The sequence below is a fragment of the Cupressus sempervirens genome, chromosome 9, assembly GCF_028749045.1.
Source record: "Cupressus sempervirens isolate cs-2001-9-10 chromosome 9, ASM2874904v1, whole genome shotgun sequence".
NCBI classification, from domain to species: Eukaryota; Viridiplantae; Streptophyta; class Pinopsida; order Cupressales; family Cupressaceae; genus Cupressus; species Cupressus sempervirens.
Genome location: NC_143126.1, coordinates 368,609,838 through 368,633,158, shown reverse-complemented (window position 1 = coordinate 368,633,158; position 23,321 = coordinate 368,609,838). Strand labels below are relative to the sequence as shown.

The 23,321-nt window shown below is 35.2% G+C and overlaps 1 protein-coding gene across 2 annotated transcripts in view; it reads right to left on the bottom strand.

Annotated features, from left to right (window-relative positions):
* Positions 1-4,532: 4,532 nt before the first annotated feature.
* The window catches only part of CSTF77 (Tetratricopeptide repeat (TPR)-like superfamily protein), a 318,878-nt gene continuing 300,089 nt past the window's right edge, over positions 4,533-23,321 (bottom strand). For both annotated transcript variants that reach the window (XM_089800149.1, XM_089800150.1), the window contains 3 exons: positions 7,630-7,791; positions 5,286-5,510; positions 4,533-5,092 (listed from right to left, as the gene is read on the bottom strand). In XM_089800149.1, coding sequence (XP_089656275.1) covers positions 4,929-5,092; positions 5,286-5,510; positions 7,630-7,791 — 551 coding nt within the window. In that variant the 3' untranslated portion in view covers positions 4,533-4,928. The remainder of the gene's footprint in view (positions 5,093-5,285; positions 5,511-7,629; positions 7,792-23,321) is intronic.

Here is a 23,321-nt window from a genome sequence, read left to right as displayed (position 1 = left end):
CAAAAATGTGGCTCTACTAGTTAAAAAAAGCTCCACATTCCTATGCATGTGCAATAGTTTGTATTCCTATGCCTACCTACTCTTTGGAATCTTATAACCCTTTTAGAATTGATTTTAGTGAGGCTATCTATGTAACCAATTGCAAGAGATATGTAGTGCTCTTCCCTTGTTTTGATAGTCGTATTGATCAAATTTGTGACATCTTGTGGCAGAAATTAACAGGGGGTCATCAACATCTTGCCCACATATGCCATTTTGACATTTGGACAAGACATTTTAAAAATGGCATAGGATTCTCACAAGTATTGACTGCTCATTCTTATGCTTGCCTTGAAATCTCTTGGGTACATGTCTCTATTTACACTATATAAGATCCATGTTTTGGCTTGGAGATATAGCTCAAGGAGTCCATTTGGATTTTGGAATGATTGAAATGATGCTTAGAATGATTGGTTGTTGGTTCATGGATTTCTCTATTAGAGTTGCAAGAGACAGAGACCTTGATTTCTTGACTTCCTCTTTTATGGCACAAAACACTAAGTCATGGTATAATAAGTGCTTGCTATTATGTATTCTTGGGCACAAATTCTTAATCCTGTACACAAGATGTCTTCCATTCCACATCAGTCTTTTTTTATAAATAACAACTCATCTTATTTGCATGTTTTCTTCTATGGCATGAATACATTCTTTGCTGGTCCACTTGGTTGGAGATTGCTGGAAGTGGATTCACTCTGAGCGGGGGGTGAACCAAAGTGAACAAAATCTCAGAACCTTGAAGACTTCTAAACTTATTATCAAAATGTATGAACATGAAAGAAACTTTTAACCTGATGACGCAAAGCAGCGTTCTTTTAAAAAAATACTTGGATGATCATTCAATGCAGAAAATAAGTAGGATTTAACTATTCTTTCACAATTTAACTTGAAACAGAAATATTGACACTTAAAATAACTATTTGAAAGCAAGCTCTTGCTGATTACAGAACAATTAAACTAAAAGAACAAAGTAATGTACGGTATCAGAGCACACAAATACAACTAAAATGCATTTAAAGATATATAGCACAAGATCATATAACACAAGTTTTTGTGTCGAGTGGAAAACTTCAAAACCTATAGGGTTTTCTCATAGGGAGAAATACCACTCCAAAAATTTGTATCTTTATTGATTCAACAAGCACCAATTCCTGTCTCAAAAATTAACTGATACAACATCCAAAGCTATTGACCTTATAAGTGTAGTAATATTTTTGTAGTCATAAGATCATTAGCAATTTGTAACAACATTGTTATTCAATGAATACAATCAAGTACAAACTTTTACTTAGACATGTATCATTGTGCATGCCTCCATCCCTGAATAAAAGATAATCATTCTACTTTCCAGTGTAAGTAAACAGTTACAAGAACAACAGTCAGTTCCACAAAAAAATAATGTTTTACTTATTAACCACCGTTATTCAAAACTATGTCACTTGTACAATTATTTCTGTAGGACTTCAGAAATCTTCTATCTTAACCCTCAAAAATAGGGTATCAAACCCTATTGATCAAGACCTTGAGCAAAGACAACCAACTCTAGTTAGGGTTTGTAATAGAAAAGTTTTCATGCTGATAAATTAGTCAAGGTGGTTGTAGATGCACCAAATCTAATCATGAATACCACAATCTTTTTACCATTTCATTTCTTTTCAGTCTTGAAAAAACTATTTAACAAAACAGCTTTGTTCAATCTTTAAAATAAATCTTGCTGCTTCCAAAAATACTTTTGGTAGGATTTGTCAAACAAAGACAGTTTTTTTTTTTGAACAAGTCAACAACAATACTTTTTAAACATTTCTGTTTATCACCTTTGCTAATCTCCAACTGAATTCACCAATTTTCTTTGCAACTACTTTCATTTTAGCATAAAAATGAACCATTCAGCTTTCTTTTTTAAAATTGCTGACACAAAAATATTGAGGAATGGTAATACCTTGATAAATCTGCAAGATAAACAAAACCAGTTGAAGACGAACACCATTTTTACCTACTGTAAGACCATATCTGAAGCCCATGTAAAAAATCCGGCTAAGAAAGCTGAAGAACATGGACTGAATGTACTTCATGGCAGCGGTGTGTAGGGTTTGACAGACCCGTTTAAGGGAATCAAATGAAATGAGCCCAATTTGTTTTCCTTTTCATTCACATTGAGTCTTAACAAAATAATAATACCATTTGAAGTTCAAAAAGCAAAAAAAAAAAAAGCTTGAAGTCCATGGTCAAACATAGTACCTCCAATCCCAAATCAGTATGCCACGTCAACGATAGTAGCCAACATCACATAATAAGGACGTCATACAAAGTGCTGATCGACAACTATTAAATCAATATATAGGTGTCACTTAACATATAGTTAAAACAAACCACAATGTCATAAGTTCTGACCACACATAAGCAATGATATAACCATATGTGCCAAAATAAATATACTTCACTCATTAAATGCATTTTGTGCTAAATAATTCACCTTACGGTCCTTTTGCCATCAAGGACAAATGCTAGGGACAACAGAGACAAGGTGTTAGCTTGTGATGTTATTGCTAGCATAATCATATGCAAACTCTCTGCTGTTTAATATCCATTAATATCAGCGACTTTCATCGCTGGATATTATGCTTCTTATATCAACTGTTTAAAAAAATTTGGATCACAAATAGTTCTAAATATTTGGCTCTGCATTTATATCCATTATTTCTGCATTAAATATCATTGCCAAATCCATTCCTGAAGGCACAAAATAAACACACACATTATACCTGAAATTTTGGGAAAATTTATCAGATATAATGGAAACTTGTTGAGTTCAGAAGTATTTATGGTGAAAAAGTAGTCGAGTCATGAAAGTTACTTTTCATTTTTGAGGAAAAAAAATATTTTAAATGAGTATTACATGGGTTGAGTGAAAGAAACACAAAAACATGATAAGTTCCACACACTTTGGTCGATTTCGATTTGTTGAAGATTACAAAACTGTTATTAATGTAAAACAAAGGAAGTGGCAATATAAAAATGCAAGTTCACTAATATCATATGAACATAGCAATAAAGACTATAATTGACACACCAAAGTCTGAAAATGACTGTCGAGGATGAAATGACATAATATACTGTAAACAAACATTTGAAGAACATATTAGATAATCAACATATTGTTTTAGTATATGAAGGTTATTAGATGAAAACACTCCTCTCAGATATGCCAGAATAATAATATCAGAAATGTTGTTCCAAAAAGCAGTAATGGTTTTCATCAATGATGAAGCATAAAAACTAAGACATACAAACATAACATACTAGCAAATTACTAAGGATAAAGAAATTATTGAAATGGAAAGAAATATTGGAAGATGCTGAATTCACCCTAAACAGGATGAATAAGAGTAAACACTGCATCGTCCAAGTCCAATAAGATGCCACAATGGAGGCAGTGGATATATTAAAAAGTTTCAAATTATGAAGTAGCAGATTAGGCAAAAACCGTTACATTCAGTAGGATACAAAAAAGTTTAAATTTTAGTAAGATTTCAACTTTCAAGCACTGGGCAGTAAGCTTAAGCATGGTAAAACATGCCATCTGCAAATAAAATAGAGAATGTAACCAAAAATCAACAATTATTTAGTTGAGCTAATAAAGAAAAGACACTATTTCCACTTGACAGAATTTGAATTTCAACAAAAGCATGTCCATAGAAGCTGTAGTTCGACTGTACTAAATGAAGAATATGTTCTAATCTATATGGCCATTCCACACTATAATACTTTTTTTCAAATCATGGGATGCTCAGCAAACTTCAAAACTCAAAAAATAAAATTATGCACTGTTATGATTTCCTCTAAAGCTTCTCTTCTAGTTGTAGGATTTATAAGGTCTCATCAACTTCTAGCTTGAACAATTGTTAATAAATTTAATATATTATTTATAGAGCACTTATCTACGGTACTGAAATAGTATAAATTATAAATTTCACTGTCCTATTTTACAGCAAATGAATCAAAGAGAGCTTTCACTAGATGATTTTAAAGAGTAGTTGCCATTTGCATGTCTAGATTGCAGACTGCCTTGAAACTCAGAAAAGCATATGTATTCTGTACCCATTGGAATAGCTTTTACAGATAAAATTTCACAAAAAACTTGTGAACACTGTTCTACATAAAAGGAAAAATTGCAACTGTTCAACTCACAACTACTATCCATGTGAATCCCACATTTGTGTGGACAAGAATCACCAAAACGTTGATTTAATAGTTCTGTCTATCTTATGATATGTTGCAGTTTTCTGCAACATGGTCGAGTGCAGTTTCTTCAAGTCAAATCTGAAGATTTCTATTCAACCATCAAGCTCTGAAACTGAGTGTGCATATACAAAATTTAAGAAATGTTAGTTTATCAAATGAATATTCCAGAGCAAGTAAGAAGGCCTTTACCTTACCCAACAAAGCCTTGTATACAGGACAAATATCTTAGGAGTAGAGATAATGCACATAAATATATAAAGGCATCGAATATTAACAAATGGCCAAATAAATGTAACAAGTTTTGGGGAACACATTACTGACATACTGGATTCCAAAAACTGAGGTGAATTGTTTTTATATGATGGACTTTTAGATGATACAGATGTTTCTTCCCTTCACTACCATTGGTATCCTACTCTTCCATCTCAACCCAAAGAGAAATCACAGTCCTTATCTGATGATAAATGAAGATATAAATAAGGATAATTATTCACATAGATAGATTACAATAATTGAAACAAAAAAAGACAAATTGGCACAAAGATTGCAATCAATTAAATTTCTATTTGAATGATACACTTCACGGGGAATGTGATTTCCCATCTGAATAGAGAAATTTTAGTAACGAAGGAATAGTGCAATTATTTTTATTCTGAGCTACCGGATGGTTCTCCAGTAAGTGTTCCACTGCCGCCAGAGGTTGAAACTGCCTGACCAGTGCTCAAGACTCGTGCCCTTTGAATTTGCCGCATCCTAAATATGTCCTTTTGAAGGGGTCGATTAATGGGTGCAGTTTCATCTTCTTCTTGCCCTGGGTAGCAATCAAGATTATTTCCACTAGCACATCTCAAAATGGAGATGCATAAGAAAAGGATATACAAAGCCATTTTTCACAACCATCATGAATTTCCCCACAATATACAACTTAATTTCTGTCTCCTCTAGTTAAGGAAGAAACCATTTTTCACAAATAACATGATATTCCAAAAAATTAAAAAACTTACTTTCTTGCTCCTTTCTCTTTAAAGGATGGTTGACCTTAGATGACCTCAAAATTGAGCCATTTAAAGTAACCCTTACTTTACTTAAGCCGCCTGAAGCTTCTACATAATTGGACCCAACAAAAGCTGACACCGGTTGAGGCAAAGGTGCTGTGCTGTCATGGAAACTAGATGAGATGTCACTCTGCATTAAAACAGAAATTACCGAATCCACATCTGGTGAAGGTCCTGGGAATTAGAGAAAAACAGTCTTCAGTGAGCTTACATAAACATTAAACTGATGTGAAAGGAAAATATTTCTCTAACATTTAACATTTCCCGTAACAGTCCACATTTTCTTGGGCACACCAGCTATGCAATTCAATAGTGGTGAACAGGAGGAAGAAACTGTACATGAAGGTAAAGTCAGGCAATATCTATCCCTTCTAAAAATTAAAAAAAACAGTATAATCATTTTGCTTAAACCTTCATAACCAGGTATGGATTGGAAAGCAAGGTAAAAAGTTTGTTATGCCTTGCTCATAAAAATGATAGCAAAAAAAGGAAGTAATGGAAGGAAAAACATACCAAATTGTAAATTGCAGTGCAATAATACTTCGAAGTACAAATGACAATAGCCTTGCAAATGCTTAACTGGTTACTATTAATTTAAATTGAAGAATATATAGGTGCATAGTGAGCAGCTTTGGAGTATAAATAAACTATGCTTGATGATAAGCCATTAAATGGGGATTACAGAGCCAAATCGTGCTTTATTTTGAATGAATTCAGAATCCAATCCACTCTACAGTTTGAAACAATTGGAAGCCAAAATGGATTGAAAGTGGTCTGATACAGATTGCAAGTTATCTGATAATTATCAATGCATATTGCCACCTCACACAAGGCAAAATGCATGGATTTATCTTGCACCAATATTTCTGACTATAAGATGCAATGTCACATCACAATAACTGACATCAATAAGTCCCACCATAACTTATTTGCATCATACACAAATCAAGCAGGTCCCTGTGAGATTGCAATAATTGTCAAGATTTCACATAACTAACAAGGATTATGTGATACACCAAGACCAATGGCATCTGTCAAGATCTGATACAACTAGATTAGAAACACGGTGGCATCTCACACCACTTGGCTGTTAAAACTAAATCAACATTTAACCATTGAAATCCCAGAAAAAGACTGAAGCATGCAACTTAGACAACTTGATCCAACCATTGTTAAAAAGGGATTTTAATCTGAAATCAGTTCCACATTGAAATCAAGGCAACATATCTCATCTGAAGTCCCCAGGAGGTCCAATCCGAAAGTTGGACACTATCAAACTGTACAATGGGTTTAACTTCTAGCTTCTATTTTCTACAATATGAAAAAACCAATGGCTATATAATACAATACAATACAAAAAAAAGGGTGTGATTAGGTCACTTGTCACCCATTCAAACCTTGGGTAGATAGGCTAGAAAACAATTGAAACATGGCTAAATATCTTAGATAGCATAAGTGTGCAAACAGATATGTGTCTGAATCTCACATAAGGGTACTGACCATGTGGCACAATGTCACAACGGTTCATGATGATACTGCTAAAGAACTAAGAGGGGTCTTGCATTACAAACTACTCACAGACATACACTCGGGACACCTAGTATCCTTGTGATTACTCTAAAACTTGAGATTCTGGATTAACATTTGATTTAACTCAGATAAATTCATAGTTTCCAGAAGACCAGTACTGATACTGGTACGAGGAGCTAGTGCTGGTACCTTTATGCCTATTCTAGAAAAACAGGAGATGGTGTACTTAGAAATATAATATAATATTGATTACACTAAATCAAACAATTTCTTGCAAAGTATCAACCACGTGCTTGAAGATGTAGTTGATTAATTCTCTGTCAAGTGTAGAATGAGTCTGAGCTATTAAAAACAATGGAGAAGATAGATTTCAACAATTCACTGTAAATTCTTTCAATATTATGTCATCAAAACTTGGCAAAAAACTAATGAGGCTGAAAAAGAATTCAATTAGCAGCAACTGTATTGCTTGATCAAATTATAAAAGTTATGCATTCCCTATCTGTGCATTATTATACCTTGCAAAATGTCAGCCTCACAAAAGATTTGATTCCAAATCAACTAGAAATCATGATATCCAGTAATTCTATGAAGAAAAACCATGATCAAATGGAACAATAGTACTGTATAAATAACAATGTGAAAAGGATATTTATCTCATGTCAAAAGAGTTGTTTCCAACAACACACATGATACCATACTAACGACAAATGAAGTATTAGCATATTCCTTAGCAGGATGTATAAGGTTATTCCAAACTTACCATCGCCAACTGGCAACTGACTTATGAAAGATGCCAAAGGTGGTGAAATATATCTCAGAGTATCATCAAGTAATTTTGATGCCATGCCAGAAATGGAATTGTGAAGTGATGATCCAGGGATTGGAGGAAGTCCTGGCGTTGATGAATTCATGAAATATGCACCTGTAAATTACTCGAGTCAGAGATTCCAGAATTAATAAACCATCTAAATGAAGATATTCCAACTACAACATGTCAACAAATATGTAATTTTGAACCATCATTACATTCAAGATTAATACATTAGATAGTCTGAACTCCATAATATAGTTTCCATGAAAAAAAAAAGTCTTAAAGCCCCAAGAAATGGTTTATCTTTGAGCATGTTTGCCATTATCGAGAATATGGATGTTATATAGTACATATGAAGAAGCTGTTACCAAATAAGAACAAAATTCGTAGCACTTTTTGCATTAGAGTAAATTAAATTTTTAAACATTTCCATGTCAAGTGGCGAAGTCTAAACCTTAGACAATTTGCATAAGTCTCTTCACTTGAGAATTAAGTTTCCCACTAAAAACACCAAATTCCCCCAAGTGAGGTCAGAAACAAAAAATAACATAAGAAAACAATACCTTTCATGAAAATTTTTCTTACAATAAAGGCTAGTCTGCCACCTATCGCTGTTGCATATTCCATAGTTAAAACACATGGATTCAGCGATAACTTGGCAGGCCCAAAAAGACTTAACACTAGGAAAGTTTATCTAACAGTTCATATACTTTGTAATGTCCCCATTTTTAGCAAGTTGCTGCAGTTGGCTTGGTCAATTCATCATTGTGACCCTCATGAGCTGACCGTGGGATTTGAGGATCTCATTGGTGGAGGTATTAGGCTTTCTAGTAAGCCTATGATGAGTTTTGGCTCCGTTTTGAAGGACTTACTATTTATAGTAAGTCAACAGTTGGTTCTGATAAGCTTAGTTGAGTTAGACGAGTTGATTGATGCTCTCAGTTTTTATTTTTGGTTTCTAGTTTGGGCTCCAAGAATCTTGAAGGGAGCATCTATTTATAGTAAGTCACCCCGTCAGGTTCATTTATCCTTTTTCTTCATCGGGATCATTATGGTGTTGTCATATTTCGATTCTGATGTTTCTTCAATCATTTTTGTAAGATGGGTGAATTGTTATCATTATTCAACTAAATATGCTACGGTTGCTATTTTTGTTGGTATTGTATGTTGGTCACCTTAGTGTCATAGCTCGTTGAAACCGGGTTTAAAAGTTTTAAATCTTGGGGACAAGAACAAAGACCTTGTTGTCAAAATATCATGATATGGTTGAAAATGTCATTTTTGGGAGCCAAAAGGAAATTAATAAATTATATTATTTGCCTAAGTATTAGGCAAAAAAGCTTTTCAGTGAGAGGTGTATAGTTGAAGCTAAGTTGCACAATGGAGATTATAAAGATGGCATTCATTATGAGAATTCCTCATCCAATTGTCTATTTGATTTTATTTGTCTTGGTAAAGGTTTCTAAGGTTGGTTCCTTTGCTGAGGTGGGTTTGAAGCTGAGTTGTGCATTTAATCCATAGCTGAGGTATTGTGAATTAAATTCTGAAAGTTACTATTGTCTTCCTGAAGCTGTGATTACTGTGGTTGGAAGAATTAATTGAGCTGAAAATTATTGTGACATTTTCATGTTCATGCTGCTGCTAAGAAGTCAATACTTGTGCTGGGAGTTTATTGAAATTTAATTGCAAGATTGAGGAGTCTCCATTCAGCGTTCTGCTGCATACTTCTTGACCCTACTGCTGGGCATGATTTATTGTGCAAAATGCTGGCCATACTGTGACAGCAGCATGGAGAAATTTGAGCCTGAATGCTAACATTTGTAATTTCTGTTGAGAAGCGAGAACATTGGAAGGTGAAACATGAGCATTAGAGGCTTGGTTTGGATGTGAAAATTACTCTGCTGCTCATGAATGTGGATTATCACAGGTTCATTATCTATTAAATTGTAATTGTTGAATGTGTTGAAACAAACCTTGAATGTTATTAGAATTTTCAATTTTTGAGTGGGCTCAAGACAGCAGTGTTATTTTTTATTTGTGAGTAGTGTTGTTAGCTTTCAGCATTTGATTCTTTCGTATATATTCCAAAATTCCAAACTGGAAGAATTATTAAAAGTTCCAAAAGACATTACATCTTCACTATTACAGTAAGGGCTGTCATAGGCTTTAATCACAAAGTTCTTTGGCAAAGTGTTTGATGAAATGTCAAACCAACGGATTAGAAAAGAAATTGGTGTCTATTGAAGGTACACCCACTTGGGGTTATTACACACTTAAGTGCTTAAAACTATTCTTCAAGAACACATTATTAAATTTATTGTGCATATTACTAATATCAAACATATACAAATCAAATTAGAATTTAATACATACCATAGACCCAAAAACAAGTTCAATTCTAAATGAATTATAGTGCCAATTTCATTAGCCATGTCATATGTAGAAGTTGCCTCAACTAGAGATATTTTTGGCGAATTGTGAAATAACATCTAATTAGGCACACTCAATATTTATACCAATTCTCAATGATATCTCATCATAAGCAAGTTTTTTATTAAACAGATTCCAATAATTAATGGGGATTTGGGAGTGGAGATGCCTATGACAACAAGTAATGCCCCTCATGGTGCTGGTTTGGGGCAATGCCCCCAATGGGATCAAGGGGCAGCCAAGCCCAAATCAAGGCTTTTGAAACCTTTACCACCAATAAAAATTGGATTTTTTAAATTGCAAGCAAGAAAAAAAAAAAATATATTTATTTGGACATGTGACAACATACTGAATTTGCAGAAAACTATATAAAAGCCCTTATGAAATTTAACTGCGCACAGTACCTTAGAAGACACCAATACTAAACAACTAACCACTAACAACATTAATAATATTATTTGCAAATACTTACATATTAACTATCGAATTGCTAAGAATATATGGGATAATCCAACATTACTCTCGCCCACACAATTATTACACCACTCCAAACAGATGTGGAGCATTGATTTTCAAACATTCTAGAATATCACACACCATCAAGGATACACTAGATTGAACATATGACTGGATGGTGTTATAATCCATCAATACCTACCATTGACACAATCTCACTTTCCATAGTTACAACACTCGTGTGAATCAAAATACACTTTCTATCTACAAGTACACTACTACATGTGAATTAAGACACTCATTATCAACAATGCATTACCCTGCTACATAACAGTGGCATAATCCACATCCAAAATGCAACACTCAATCTATCAACCGAAACATGCCCTGCATCCACAAGAACACTCCACATGCAAATCAAAACATACTCTACATCCACAAGTACAGGACCAAGGAAAATATCCCCAAGCATCTCCTTTCTCTAGAGAGGTAACAACATTAAGATTTGGTACCTCTAAATAGACATACCAATCTTTGAGAATGAAACTAACATGAGATAGGAATGAGCCTCATTCCTCTTGGTATGTCTTTAAAACTCCATTTTAGCCTCCTTGGACATTCTATATCATATAAAATCAATGATAGCATAAGCATTGGGATGTTAGTTTTAACTGAAAAATGCACCACTTACAATCAATAGCGTGAAAGTTTTAAAAACAGAAAAATAACACAATTAATGGATCTCGATGGTGCCAAAACCTATAAATTGATCAGTTACACACCATGGTCAAAATAGGCCTAATTCAAGATAATGCAAGGTGTTTGTAATGTGAGCCTTGTACTTTAAATGTCACAAATTAGAGAAAAATACACAATTAAGGAGAGTGGATGAACCTTATTCCTCTTGGTCTGTCCTTAAAACTCCTCTTTAACCTCCTTAAATCTTCTATAATTTACAAAAATTAGTCATAGGAAAAGCTTTGGGATGCCGATTTCAACTAGTTCCACCAAGTTTTGAGACAAGGGAAGGAGAAAAGAGGAGGCAAGTTTTAGCGGCATGGGTACAAAGGGCCAAAGTTTGGGGACAACAGTGGGATGACAATAGGCAGTGTTGATATACATATAGCACTTGATATGTGAATCCACGTTGGAGGGACATCACATCAAATTCATACAATTTCAAATGTAACTTTGTTGAATTAGTAGAATAGAAAAATTGCAAATACTAAATACTAAGATTTAAGAATTCCATTTTAATTTCAAATACTAAAAAAAATATTAACAAGTGAAATTGTCAAATTTGAGATTTATATTGTTTGAGGGTATTTAGTAAGTCATAGAGGGCATTGATGGGCCCCCCTTCAAATCAGTGTTTTGTTCTAACCCCTAAAAACCAAAAAAAAAAAAATATAGTTTAAAAAAGAAGTTTGAGATATCAAGGGTGACAGACTTCTAGATGTCCACAAGATGGTGAAAGGACATGTGAGTGTCCCCAAGAGCTGGCAGTGGCAGGACATAGGGAGACACCCTATCCTTGTCCCCGCTTCATGAAGACTTCTTCTTGGAAATGTCAAGGGGGGAAGACGTCCCCATGTTGCACTGATTTTAACTGAAAAAGCATTGGATACAATTAAAAGCATGACAAGTCTTAAAAATATAAAAGTAACATCAATGGCTCAATTCAAGCGAATATAAAATGTTTATAATGTGAAACTTACACTTTAAATGTCATATATTAGAGAAAAATACCAACTTGAATAAAACCCTTAGTCTCTTAATCCCGTTTGTGCTACTATTTTGTCCCAAAACTGCAGGCCCACGATCCTATAATTTGTTCTTGCTTACGGGCTAGGGATATCTCATCAAGAAGTCAAAGGAGGTTCATTGACATAATATATATTGTTGAAGGTCGACATTGAGAGTAGGTGATCCCTCCTCCGCAAGACCTACCTAGTCAAGCCTATCTCATGAAAATAAAAAATTATGATTGAATGTCATGGTAGAAGAGGGATATGGTAGATGAGGGATGTATCCCTAGTCACCTTGTGGCTAACCAAATTTAGCAGGCCATGTACATTGTGATGTCCCCTTTCTAGAAGGCTTCAGTAGCTTGGCTATGTTAGCTCATCATTGCAAACCTAGTGAGCTAACAACTAGATTTGAGGGTCTCTAGTGATCAACTTACTATTAACAGTAAGTCAGGAGAGTTAGTTTCCTATTTTAACAGTGCATTATGGTGATGCCTTGGGTTGGCTATTTCAGTATTATGATGGTACTTGACAGTTCCTTGGCTAAGAGCATAATGAAAGTTATTATTAAGTTTTACTTAGTTAAATAACTTTATTAGTTAAGTAATTATTATGATACTTGGTGCAATTATTTTATTATAAGAACCTCATTGTGCAACCAAAAAGCAAATATGTTTTAAGCGAAAAGAGTAAACATGATGCCTTTTGGGTGAAACGTGTAAACTTGAACCCTGTAGCCATTGGGTGTGAAGAAGAAGCCATTTGAATTAAAATGTTATAAAAGCAAGCTCTGAAAAATGGAAAAATCATCCTACGCATTTATTATTTGGTGAAATTTGGAGTTGAGGGTTTGAGCTGAATAAATTGTGAATTTCTCTTAGACTTTATAACACTTCCAATTGGTTTCAAATGGCAATGAATCGTGCCTTCTACTGCTGCTGATTGGGATTGAATTGCTGAATAGGTCCATATTGGAAGAGTAACGTAACTACTGGAGACAGGTCTGAGGAAGAACAGAAGAGTGTTCAGGAAATTCTAAGGTGTTGGGAAGGTATTTTGGCTGCCGTTTGTGTATGTGCAGAGAACATGGGCCTATGGAAAGGTTGTGATCAGTATTAAGGGCCCACGCAGGTATATTCAGGGGCTGCAGTAGCAAATGCAAGGCTCATGTTTCTGCTGGAAGGATGATGTTAAAATTAGATGACAATTTGTGAGATCAACCTCAGTTGGAGACGAGCGTTTTACATCTGCTGTATCTAGTTCTTGCTTTTGAAAATAAAAAGGTGTGTGCATTGCATTTTTTTCATATCATTGTAAATATTTACATAGAAAATAAAGTTAGTGTGAGTTTCCAATTTCTATGCATTGTCTTCTATCAATTTCTGTAAAAGCAAAAAAAAAGCAAATATCGAGAACACAAAAAAATCGTGAACTTTCCAAAACAGAAAAAAAACCCATTCTTTAGCACAGTTTGATTGAGAACCAGTGGGACTCTTTACAGTGTTATTATAGCAGTTTCCTGCCATCCTTGGGGAAACTGGGTTCATATATGCAACCATAGAGGTTTATACCAAGTATTCATTACACACAGAGAGGACGAACCTCACTATCAGGTGAAGGTGTTATTGGGTGATAGGAATGTTGGCAATACAGGTAACGATGAAGAGAGAGAGAGGGAAGAGTTTTGTTCAAGAATATTGCAGATGGACAATGTCATTTGGCAATTGGTTGCAACAGTTCTCTAACACACTACAATGCACCTCATTAAGTAGAGGTTGTAGCAGAGATAGGGAATCGATGAGTGTTTCAAATAGTTTACACGTGTCTAGAGAAAATGAAAGGGTAGATCCTACAACTACTCATGACAGGCCACAACGACCTACTTTCTTAAGGCTTGAGCTAGAGGAGACTAGTGTCACAAATGAGACAAGATCTTTTGTTGATGATGTATTGACAACCCATGTTGAGTGGGATGCCTTGCCTCAAAATGTCAAGCAACAACTTAACATTGATAGATTCATGACTCAAAGGAGAGAGCATTCTAGAGGCAGGCCTGATCTGAGACAGAGGACGATTAAGAATGAGTTGAGTCAGGCAACCAATAAATTGACTATGACATACTTTGATGGGAGTGGGAAGGTGACAGGTAGAGCTTAGGTTCACAAGGTTGACACATATCTCTCTTTGTGTCCTATGTTTGAGGTGGATGTTATAAGATTTGTCATGTTGCATCTAGATGGAAGAGCCCATGAATTGTGGTACAATGGGTTAGTATCTTTGCAGCATGATCAAATCAGTTCCTATAAGGAGTTTGTTGACTGGCTAATTGAGAGGTTTGACAGGAAGGATGTCAAATCCAATTTCTGTGATCTAGCACAACTTAGACAAACTAGAAGTTTGGAGGCCTTCATCAATTAGTTTCAGCGAATTTTAGTGATAGTTTGTGACATTTCAGAGGAAGCACGTGATACTCTTTGTTGAGGGATTAGCTGAGCCTCTTAGAGATTGGGTTGAGTCCCATGATCCTCCTACCTTGTAGGAAGCAATGAAGCAAGAAAGGAATTTAGAAATGTCCACTCCAAGGAATAGATTTCCTTCTAAAATATTCACACCAAATCAGGACAGCATGGCAGCCCCAAAGAGAACTGAAATTTCCAATTCAAAGAAACCTATGGAAGCCCCTTTAGATCAAGAAACACCTAATGATCTAAGGAGGAAAAGACTTTGTTTTTATTGCACGAGTCCGGATGATGAAAAGCATGATTGCCCTTTGAAGCCTCAAGGCAAAAATAAGATTATGAAGTGGTTTTATGATGATGAATAGAGTTCCAATTTTTGGAGGAGCCAACTGAAAATAAACAAGGGACTCATGACAGGGCTATTAATAGTGAAGTAGTTGTTGATGACTCCAACCTTAAGGTAGTAATACTTTTCTAGCATGAGAAATGGAGGATCTTTTAGGTTAGTCTCTTGGCAGGGCAGTGAGTTATTGCCTTACTGGATACAGGTGTCACTCATAATTTTATTGATTCTCAGTTGGTATCTAGGAGGGGCATTCAAACTGAGAAATTTGAGGGTGTTAGAGTTCAGGTGGATAATGGTTACACTTTTAAGTTTAACAAGATGATTACTAAGCTTCCCATGAAGCTAAATAATTATGACTTTAAGACAGATGTTTATGTTGTTTATATGGGAGGTACTGATGAAGTTCTTGAGATAAGTAGGTTACACACTATTGAGGAAATTTATCTCAGCCTTAGGAAAATAGAAATGAGATTTGTAATTGATGGTAAGACTCATATCCTTAAAGCTATCAGTGACAACAATTTAAAGGTGATTTCATTCAAACATATGCAACATCTAATTGATCATGATGCAGTTGAGTAGGCAACAAAGTGTAGGATGTTACCTACTCTTGGTGAAACAAGGAAACCAGCTTATCATCCTGATATTCAGCAACTCAGAATTGAACACTCTAAACTATTTGGTGATATACTGCCTGGCAAGCCACTTGATAGAGGCATATAGCACATCATTGAGTAAGAGGAGGGCACTACCCATCATGATTGCTGCTTATTGACACCATAAGCACTTGAAAGATAAGATAGAGAAGACTATTCAGGAGCCGCTCGCTATGGGTTACATTAGGCTGAGTAAGACCCCTTTTGTTTCATCAACTATTTTGGTGAAGAAAAAGGATGGTACACTCAAGTGAAGACCACACGATTAGATTGAGAGAGGGGGGGAGGGGGTGAATCAATTTAATAACAAATTTGCATAGTTACACCACCCTATGAGACGGAGGGAATGGCGAGACAAGTTTTTGAGATAGGGGGATAGAGAGGCGTTGATTTGGGGACGCGGAGGAATGATAGGGGGACGGCGGCGGGGGACGAGGGGGTGGTGGGGGGAGCAAGGGTGTATATACTATACATATGGTACTTAAAATGATAGTTATGAAAAGATGTACTACAATCATAGAATATAACTTGATATAATCATATAAAGATGTAAAAAATAGTAAACTAAAAAATTAAAATTGAACATTGCATTGAAGTTTTGAACTGGAACATCGTGATTCATGATCAAATGACAAACAAACAATGAACATCAGCAAATATTAGTCTATATATCAGTCTTCAGATCAATAGTATGAGTATCTAGATTCGACTATCTAAAAGTAATCAATGATCATATGAGTCATGAGTCATGAGTCATAACATAAAGATGATTACAATAAGTATCATGTGCCATGAATCATGATATTAAAATAAGTATCTAATATTATAATTTATAATGCAAACAAAAACTACAAGTCTCCCTGCACCCACAAGAAAGGAGACTCTGTTGCGTCCCCCCGCACCCACACAGGAGACGTCTCGCCATCTTTGGCGGAGGTGGCGCTCTAAGTGGCACCGCCCGAAATGCCGAGACATCATCCCCTTGTCCCGGAGACGTCCCCGTCTCCAAGACCACCCAATTTTTGGGGGACATGTCCCTGTGTTACACTGCAAATTTGCCAATTTACAAGTTTTTATCCAAACAACTTTAAATGTTGGAATCAACAATGATGCACATGAACACAATAACACAAGATTTACGTGGAAACCGAATGTGGGAGAAAACCACGACAATAAATGCTTTTATATAAACTTTATTCTATTACAATGTATTATAGGCTTCGACCTACTAGAGGCTCTGACCTCTATGTTTATGAGCACCGACTCACTAGAAGATCCAACTCACACACTTCGCAGGCTTTGACCCACCGGAAGCACCTACTCTCACTTTTGCCTTCGTAAGCACCAACCCACTGCAAACAAACTTCTTAACCACCCGGTCAATGTTGCTTAGTTCAACTAATGATGGACACCTTTTAGCACAACTTCTTCAAACTGATTCATTATTATTCTACATATGCATATTTGAATCTACTATATTTTTTTAAATACTTCTTCAAATCTATTTATATCTTTTATTTGTTTAATTCCTTTTCTCAAATTGATATATATATATATATATATATCTGCTGACATATATATTTATATATTCTGTACCTTCTTCAAACTTTCATCATTTTAATTCTTCTACCCTCACAGTTTACTATGAATCTCCTTTTCTTCTTACACATGCATTCTACATTTTTTACACTTACTAAAATCAGCTTCTCTAATATTTTCCTTTCTTCAACTCACATGCTCTCAAATATATATATATATATAACTCAAACTTTTGCATCTGATTATATATCTTCCCTTTTATGTAAAAACACTAACTGGTTATAGCTCAAACAAACTCTAATTCTTTATTGGCTAGCTACTCAACATTCTGTCAAACACTTGGAAAGCCGGCTCAAATTCACCATAATGACAAATCTACCTTGTAGTTTTATTTATTGCTTTGCATTTAGAACATTTATGTTGAATTTTAAACATTTTGAATACCGGAACCACTATTTGTGCTATAACTTAGTGATCCACAAATTCCAGTAGATATCATAGGCACATAGAAAATACTGAATCTAACCATTCAATTTCAGAATTACTTTGATTGGAGAGAGAAAAGACGAAATTTGACAAATTATCATGAACCGAATTCCAATTTTTTTATTAATAATGAAACCTGATTTCTTCCGTAGCATGACCCTTTACGCTACCGATTGAGAGGAGAATCCAAAGTATATAAAGGTGGCTTCAACACTCACCAACTCCTTCAACGCAAGCCAAAGACTCAAATGCACAAGTCTGGAAATGACTTATATTGCTCCCAATGCTAATCGCAGACAATCAACAAGACTCACATAATTGCCAGGTATGCCAAACTATCCTCTAAACAAATCACAATTGTTTTATATGAAAAGCTGGCCCCTTCAAACTCAACACATAGTCCACCTGGCAACAACAAACAAGAACGTAGTACCTCAATGAAGCTCACGTGAATGGAGGTGGAGTACCCACATGACTGGCAATAAAATGCAGATCCAATGCTATGACGTTTAGCTCCTTGATGGACAAATTTGGTTCAAAATTCTGTCAACACATTTGCTATGCCAAAACGCTGCCTCCAAATGCAGTTCGGTTGTCCTTTAATATCAATTCCTTTTTCACTCAACTTGTACTCATCAAAATGTAGAGCAAATACGATTCACTTTAAATCCAAACAAAAACTCACACCAATCTCCAAGACACAGATAATGAAAGTTAGGAGATTTGACCAATAAAGCCACTATACCTCAACAGAGACTTCAAACAAGAAACTCAAAGACCCTTATACTTCAGCAAGGGCTCACATTTCAGACTTCGGGAAAAAACCAAAAAGGCAATCAAAAGCAATTAAATTTTCATGCGTGCTTTTCCCAAACAAATGAGCTCTTTTTTATAACCTTTCATTGGCCAAAGTTTCCTAAAATACTCCACTTCAAAAATTGTGGAAGTTTCCCAAAAGAACTCAACACTAGAAACTTTCCAACATGCTATGACGTTTAGCTCCTTGATGGACAAATTTCGTTCAGAATTCTGTCAACACATTTGCTATGCCAAAACGATGCCTCCAGATGCAGTTCGAGAGTCCTTTAACATCAATTCCTTTTTCCCTCAACTTGCAGTCATCAAAATGTAGAGCAAATTCGATTCACTTTAAATCCAAACAAAACTTCACACCAATCTCCAAGACACAAATAATGACAGTTAGGAGATTTGGCCAATGAAGCCACTATACCTTAGTAGAGACTTCAAACCAGAAACTCAGAGACCCTTATACTTCAGCAAAGGGCTCACAATTCAGACTTCAGGAAAAAACCACAAAGGCAACCAAAAGCAATTAAATTTTCAAGCGTGCTTTTCCGAAGAAATGACCTCTTATTTATAACCTTTTGTTGGCCAAAGTTTCCTAAAAAACTCCACTTCAGAAATTGTGGAAGTTTCAGCAAAAGAACTCAACACTAGAAACTTTCCAACACGTTTTTTTAGAAATACCTTTTTGAAATCATTATTATAATAATATAAACATTATTATAATAATGCAACTCAATGAAAAATAACTAAATAAGAGCTCATGTGTTTATTAACCTGATCAGATGCAGGTGACGACCAACTACCAAAGCCACCCACTGCACTACCAACAATAGCAACTGCCAAAAATAAACTTACTAAAAATAGTAAGTTCACAATTGGGACCCCCAAAACACCCTGTCAGCTCACGAGGGTCGCTATGATGAGCTAACTCCATCAACTGCATAGACTCGGCAAAAACGGGGACATTACATTTTACTCCTCATGAACTCATCTCACATTTCTTACTTTTTTTGAAATGAAATAACTCCTTATTTATATTTCATTCGATGTAAGATGTGACTTTTCATTTTGAAGAGTCATATCTCTTTAAAAATAAATAACACCTCCCTCCTTATAATCGCATCATTTACTTTTAACATAATCCTAGCTTTATACACAATTTTTTAATGATTTTGATCATTTTAATATTTGTCTTATTAACATATTATCTTCCTATGCTTGAATGGTATGGATGCTCCGTAAATGATAGATTTGAAAATTTCAAGCATATTTGCAACAGCTGCTCTCACCATATTCTGACGACTACTTCTTGACATCGCACCTCTGAAATCTCATAGCCCATGACTTCTTATATATCAACCATTGTTTATTAATTTGTCCACCCAAACCTTCTCTTAGGTCACAAATGCACTCCAAATCTGCAGAGTTGTCGTCTTTGATAATTACCGTCAAAGCTTCCTTTTTAATCGATCCGATTACTTGAATTTGTTTATACTCTGACTTTGAAACTGGTGATGCCATCTGTGTATAGATATTCGATGAGCCCAATTGTAAACATATCTCACAATGATAACTTGGTACAAATTTACTTATTTCCTGACGGCATGTATTGGTTGACTTTTAGTTCTAAGTTGTTGATAAAATGATATCCTTTGAAGCTTTGTTGTATGATTATTATTGCTGTTTTCACAAGTATTGTATTTGTGTATTGATGACTTCCTTTGGTCAAAGCTATTAACATGTTGTTGCTGAATAAGTATTCAAATGTTTGCTACATATTTATCCTTGTCTAACGTGGCTTGCGGATTATTTGAATTTGTCCTCATATGGCTCATTTCTTTGCATTCCATATGCACTTGGTTATGAACTGCAGATTCTGTGTTGAATCCTGCTATGCATGTTCGTCGATTTGTAGAGTTCATATTGCTTATTAGTCCCTGCCTTATATAAGGCAGGGAACTAATGTTTTCATTAGACCCCCCTGCATTAATTTGATAGCAGAAACAAAGGTTATAAGCTAAGGTCTTTAGATGTGTATTTTTAAATTCAATTTTAACAATCAAATTTCTAATTTTTTATTGGCCAGGGACCAATTTCCTGGGCTTAAATCTCTTTTTTCGAGTTGAAAAAAAGCCAAAAAAATAATAAGAGATAAGAACGAATTTAATGCTTGTCGGTGCCATCCCATCAAAATTTTAATTTGCATGGACCGCCATTGCCTTGTCACCGAGGAATATTTGCATGACATGTATGATGCCACGCCATTGACTAATATTTATCGACACATTCATAGTGAAATACGCCCGCAATGTTATGTTGATACCTTTTTAGAGAATTTTGGAAGACACCATCTATTGGTGATCAACCCCCTGGTTTATCAAGGCCTCAACCTGCAACCAAAAGATAAATAAAAACATTGACGTGCGACTTCCAGACACCCCCAAAATTCTTGAACAATTCCCTTGCCAAAAATCAAAAGCAACACAAAATTGACAGAAATTTACTAGAGCCATGCGACTTGGGGCAGGACATGTTCATGTTGTTCTATGCTTAAGGCATATCGTTGAGACTTGATCCCGCAGCCACCGGTTTGTTATATCCTTGTCCTCCTTTCTTCTGCCTACTACAAACTACATTCCTTCCTTTAACTCTTGCGTGTCGTTTTTATAATTACAATTTTACTATGCTCTTGTGGGGATATTTTTTCAAAAACATGCTATAGCATCGAACCGATGACGTGAGGGAAGGAGAGAGTGAGCGAATCGGTGTTGGGGCACAGTTTTTTTGCATGACAAACTACTTCTTCCATCAATTTCTTAGGCAGTCGATTAATGTCTTTTTCTTCCATTAAAATATAAATAGATATATTTTTTTAAAAAATTGATTCACTTTGTATTTGTGGATGCTTATTGCTGTACTGGTAGACTTAACCACAACACGGGTTGCAGTTAGAATGGAGTTAAATTGTCCCTTTGCATGGCAGTTGATGAGCATCATGGCCTTGGCAGCTTTGGCACTCTCCTCGCGATGAGTCAGCAAGTGTCAATAGCCAATTCTGGAGCTTCTCTTGGATGACTTAAATCAAACTTCAGTGTTTGTACGTATGCTTTGAAACCACAGATGGTTTTGATAAAAGAATGTGCTGGAAAGATGTGGCTGGAACCTGGCTTTGTTTGATAAGATATTTTATACTTTGAGCATAACTATGTTTTTTCATTTTTTGTTGCAAACTGAAATAGATTAAACTCTGTTAAAGCATGAACATGATCTTTTTAGAATGTTTACTTGTTGGTGCCTTGAATGCATTAAATGAAGAGAACCTTGGCTCACATGGAATCATTTTTAGCCTAACGAAATCAGAGCTAAGATCAGCAATTTGGAAACTTCAACTGGTGAACACACTATGAATTTATTTAAATTGATATCATGATTCATTTATTCTTTTACCTTTCATGTCAGCACGATTAAGATTTTTGAATTATTCCTTAATTGATTTTTTCATTTCTTTTCAATTTCATGGTTGCTCCTATTTTTCCAAAAGGCAGGGACTCCAGCTCACCAAGAGCTCTTGTTATTTTTTTATTTGCCTTTTACACAAATCACCATCGATATTGAATTTTTGTGATAATCACACTTTTCGTAATCAAACAGCATTAGTCTCCTTTGACATCAATGACGAATTTTTTTTCACTTTTGACATCAATGACAACATTTTCATCAATCTCCCCCATAGTCATTGATGGCAATATTAAATATTTTGAATCTCATCCTTTCAATCTCTCTCACCCTTTGACATCAATGGCAAAGGGACAACCATCAAAACTGGTTATCAAATGCTCCCCCTGTGAAGATTCTCTACTACTCCCCCTAGAAGAATTCTTCAATGTTCCTGCATGTTTGCATCTGCCTCTTTGAAAATTCCACAGCTTGCAAACTTTGACATCAATGCAATCTGTTTTCCATTTTCTAAATATAGCCTTCAAAACATCAACTTATCTTGAAACATTCCACTCTTTTCTCCACTGGTTTAATGAATACTTTTGTTTATATCTTCCTCTGAGTTTATGCATCTTCTTACAAACTAGGAGGTTTATGGACTGAAAGTTGCACTTGCACTGGTTTATTCTGCTCCTTTAGTTATCTTCTTTCTCCAAACTATTGTATTTCTTCCCTTTTGATTATTTTGTCTTGAAGTCCATAAGGAATCATTCTTTTCACTATTTTCTATGTCTTTGACAAGTTTCTTTGTCCATACAAAGATAGGTCCTTCATGTTTGTTCTTTGTATAACTTCTCTTATGTGATTCTATGAACTTATATCTGTAGTGCTGTGCTACGTGCCCATCATGATTTCTTCTTCTCCATCCATGAAAGATTTCATTTTGTGTTCTACATTCCCTCGCTCTGTGACCAAAGTAATTGCATGAATAACAATATCCATAAAAGTTATGTCGCTGCTTAGATATATGGTCTTGTCTAGAAGAAAAAGCTTGTCTGATTCTATCCTTCTTATTCTTTGAAGGTGTGACTAACTTTTGATCCTTCTTTCTATCTTTGACTTTGATAGGATTTATCGACACTTCAACATACTTTTCATGTCCTTCCGCTTTTGTAGATGAATCTGCCATTTTACTGTCTTCTTTGATTAAGCCTTTCAATTTGCAATCATTGTTCTTTGAACCTCTTTCATATCCTACCTGTCTTGCTGGAAGATG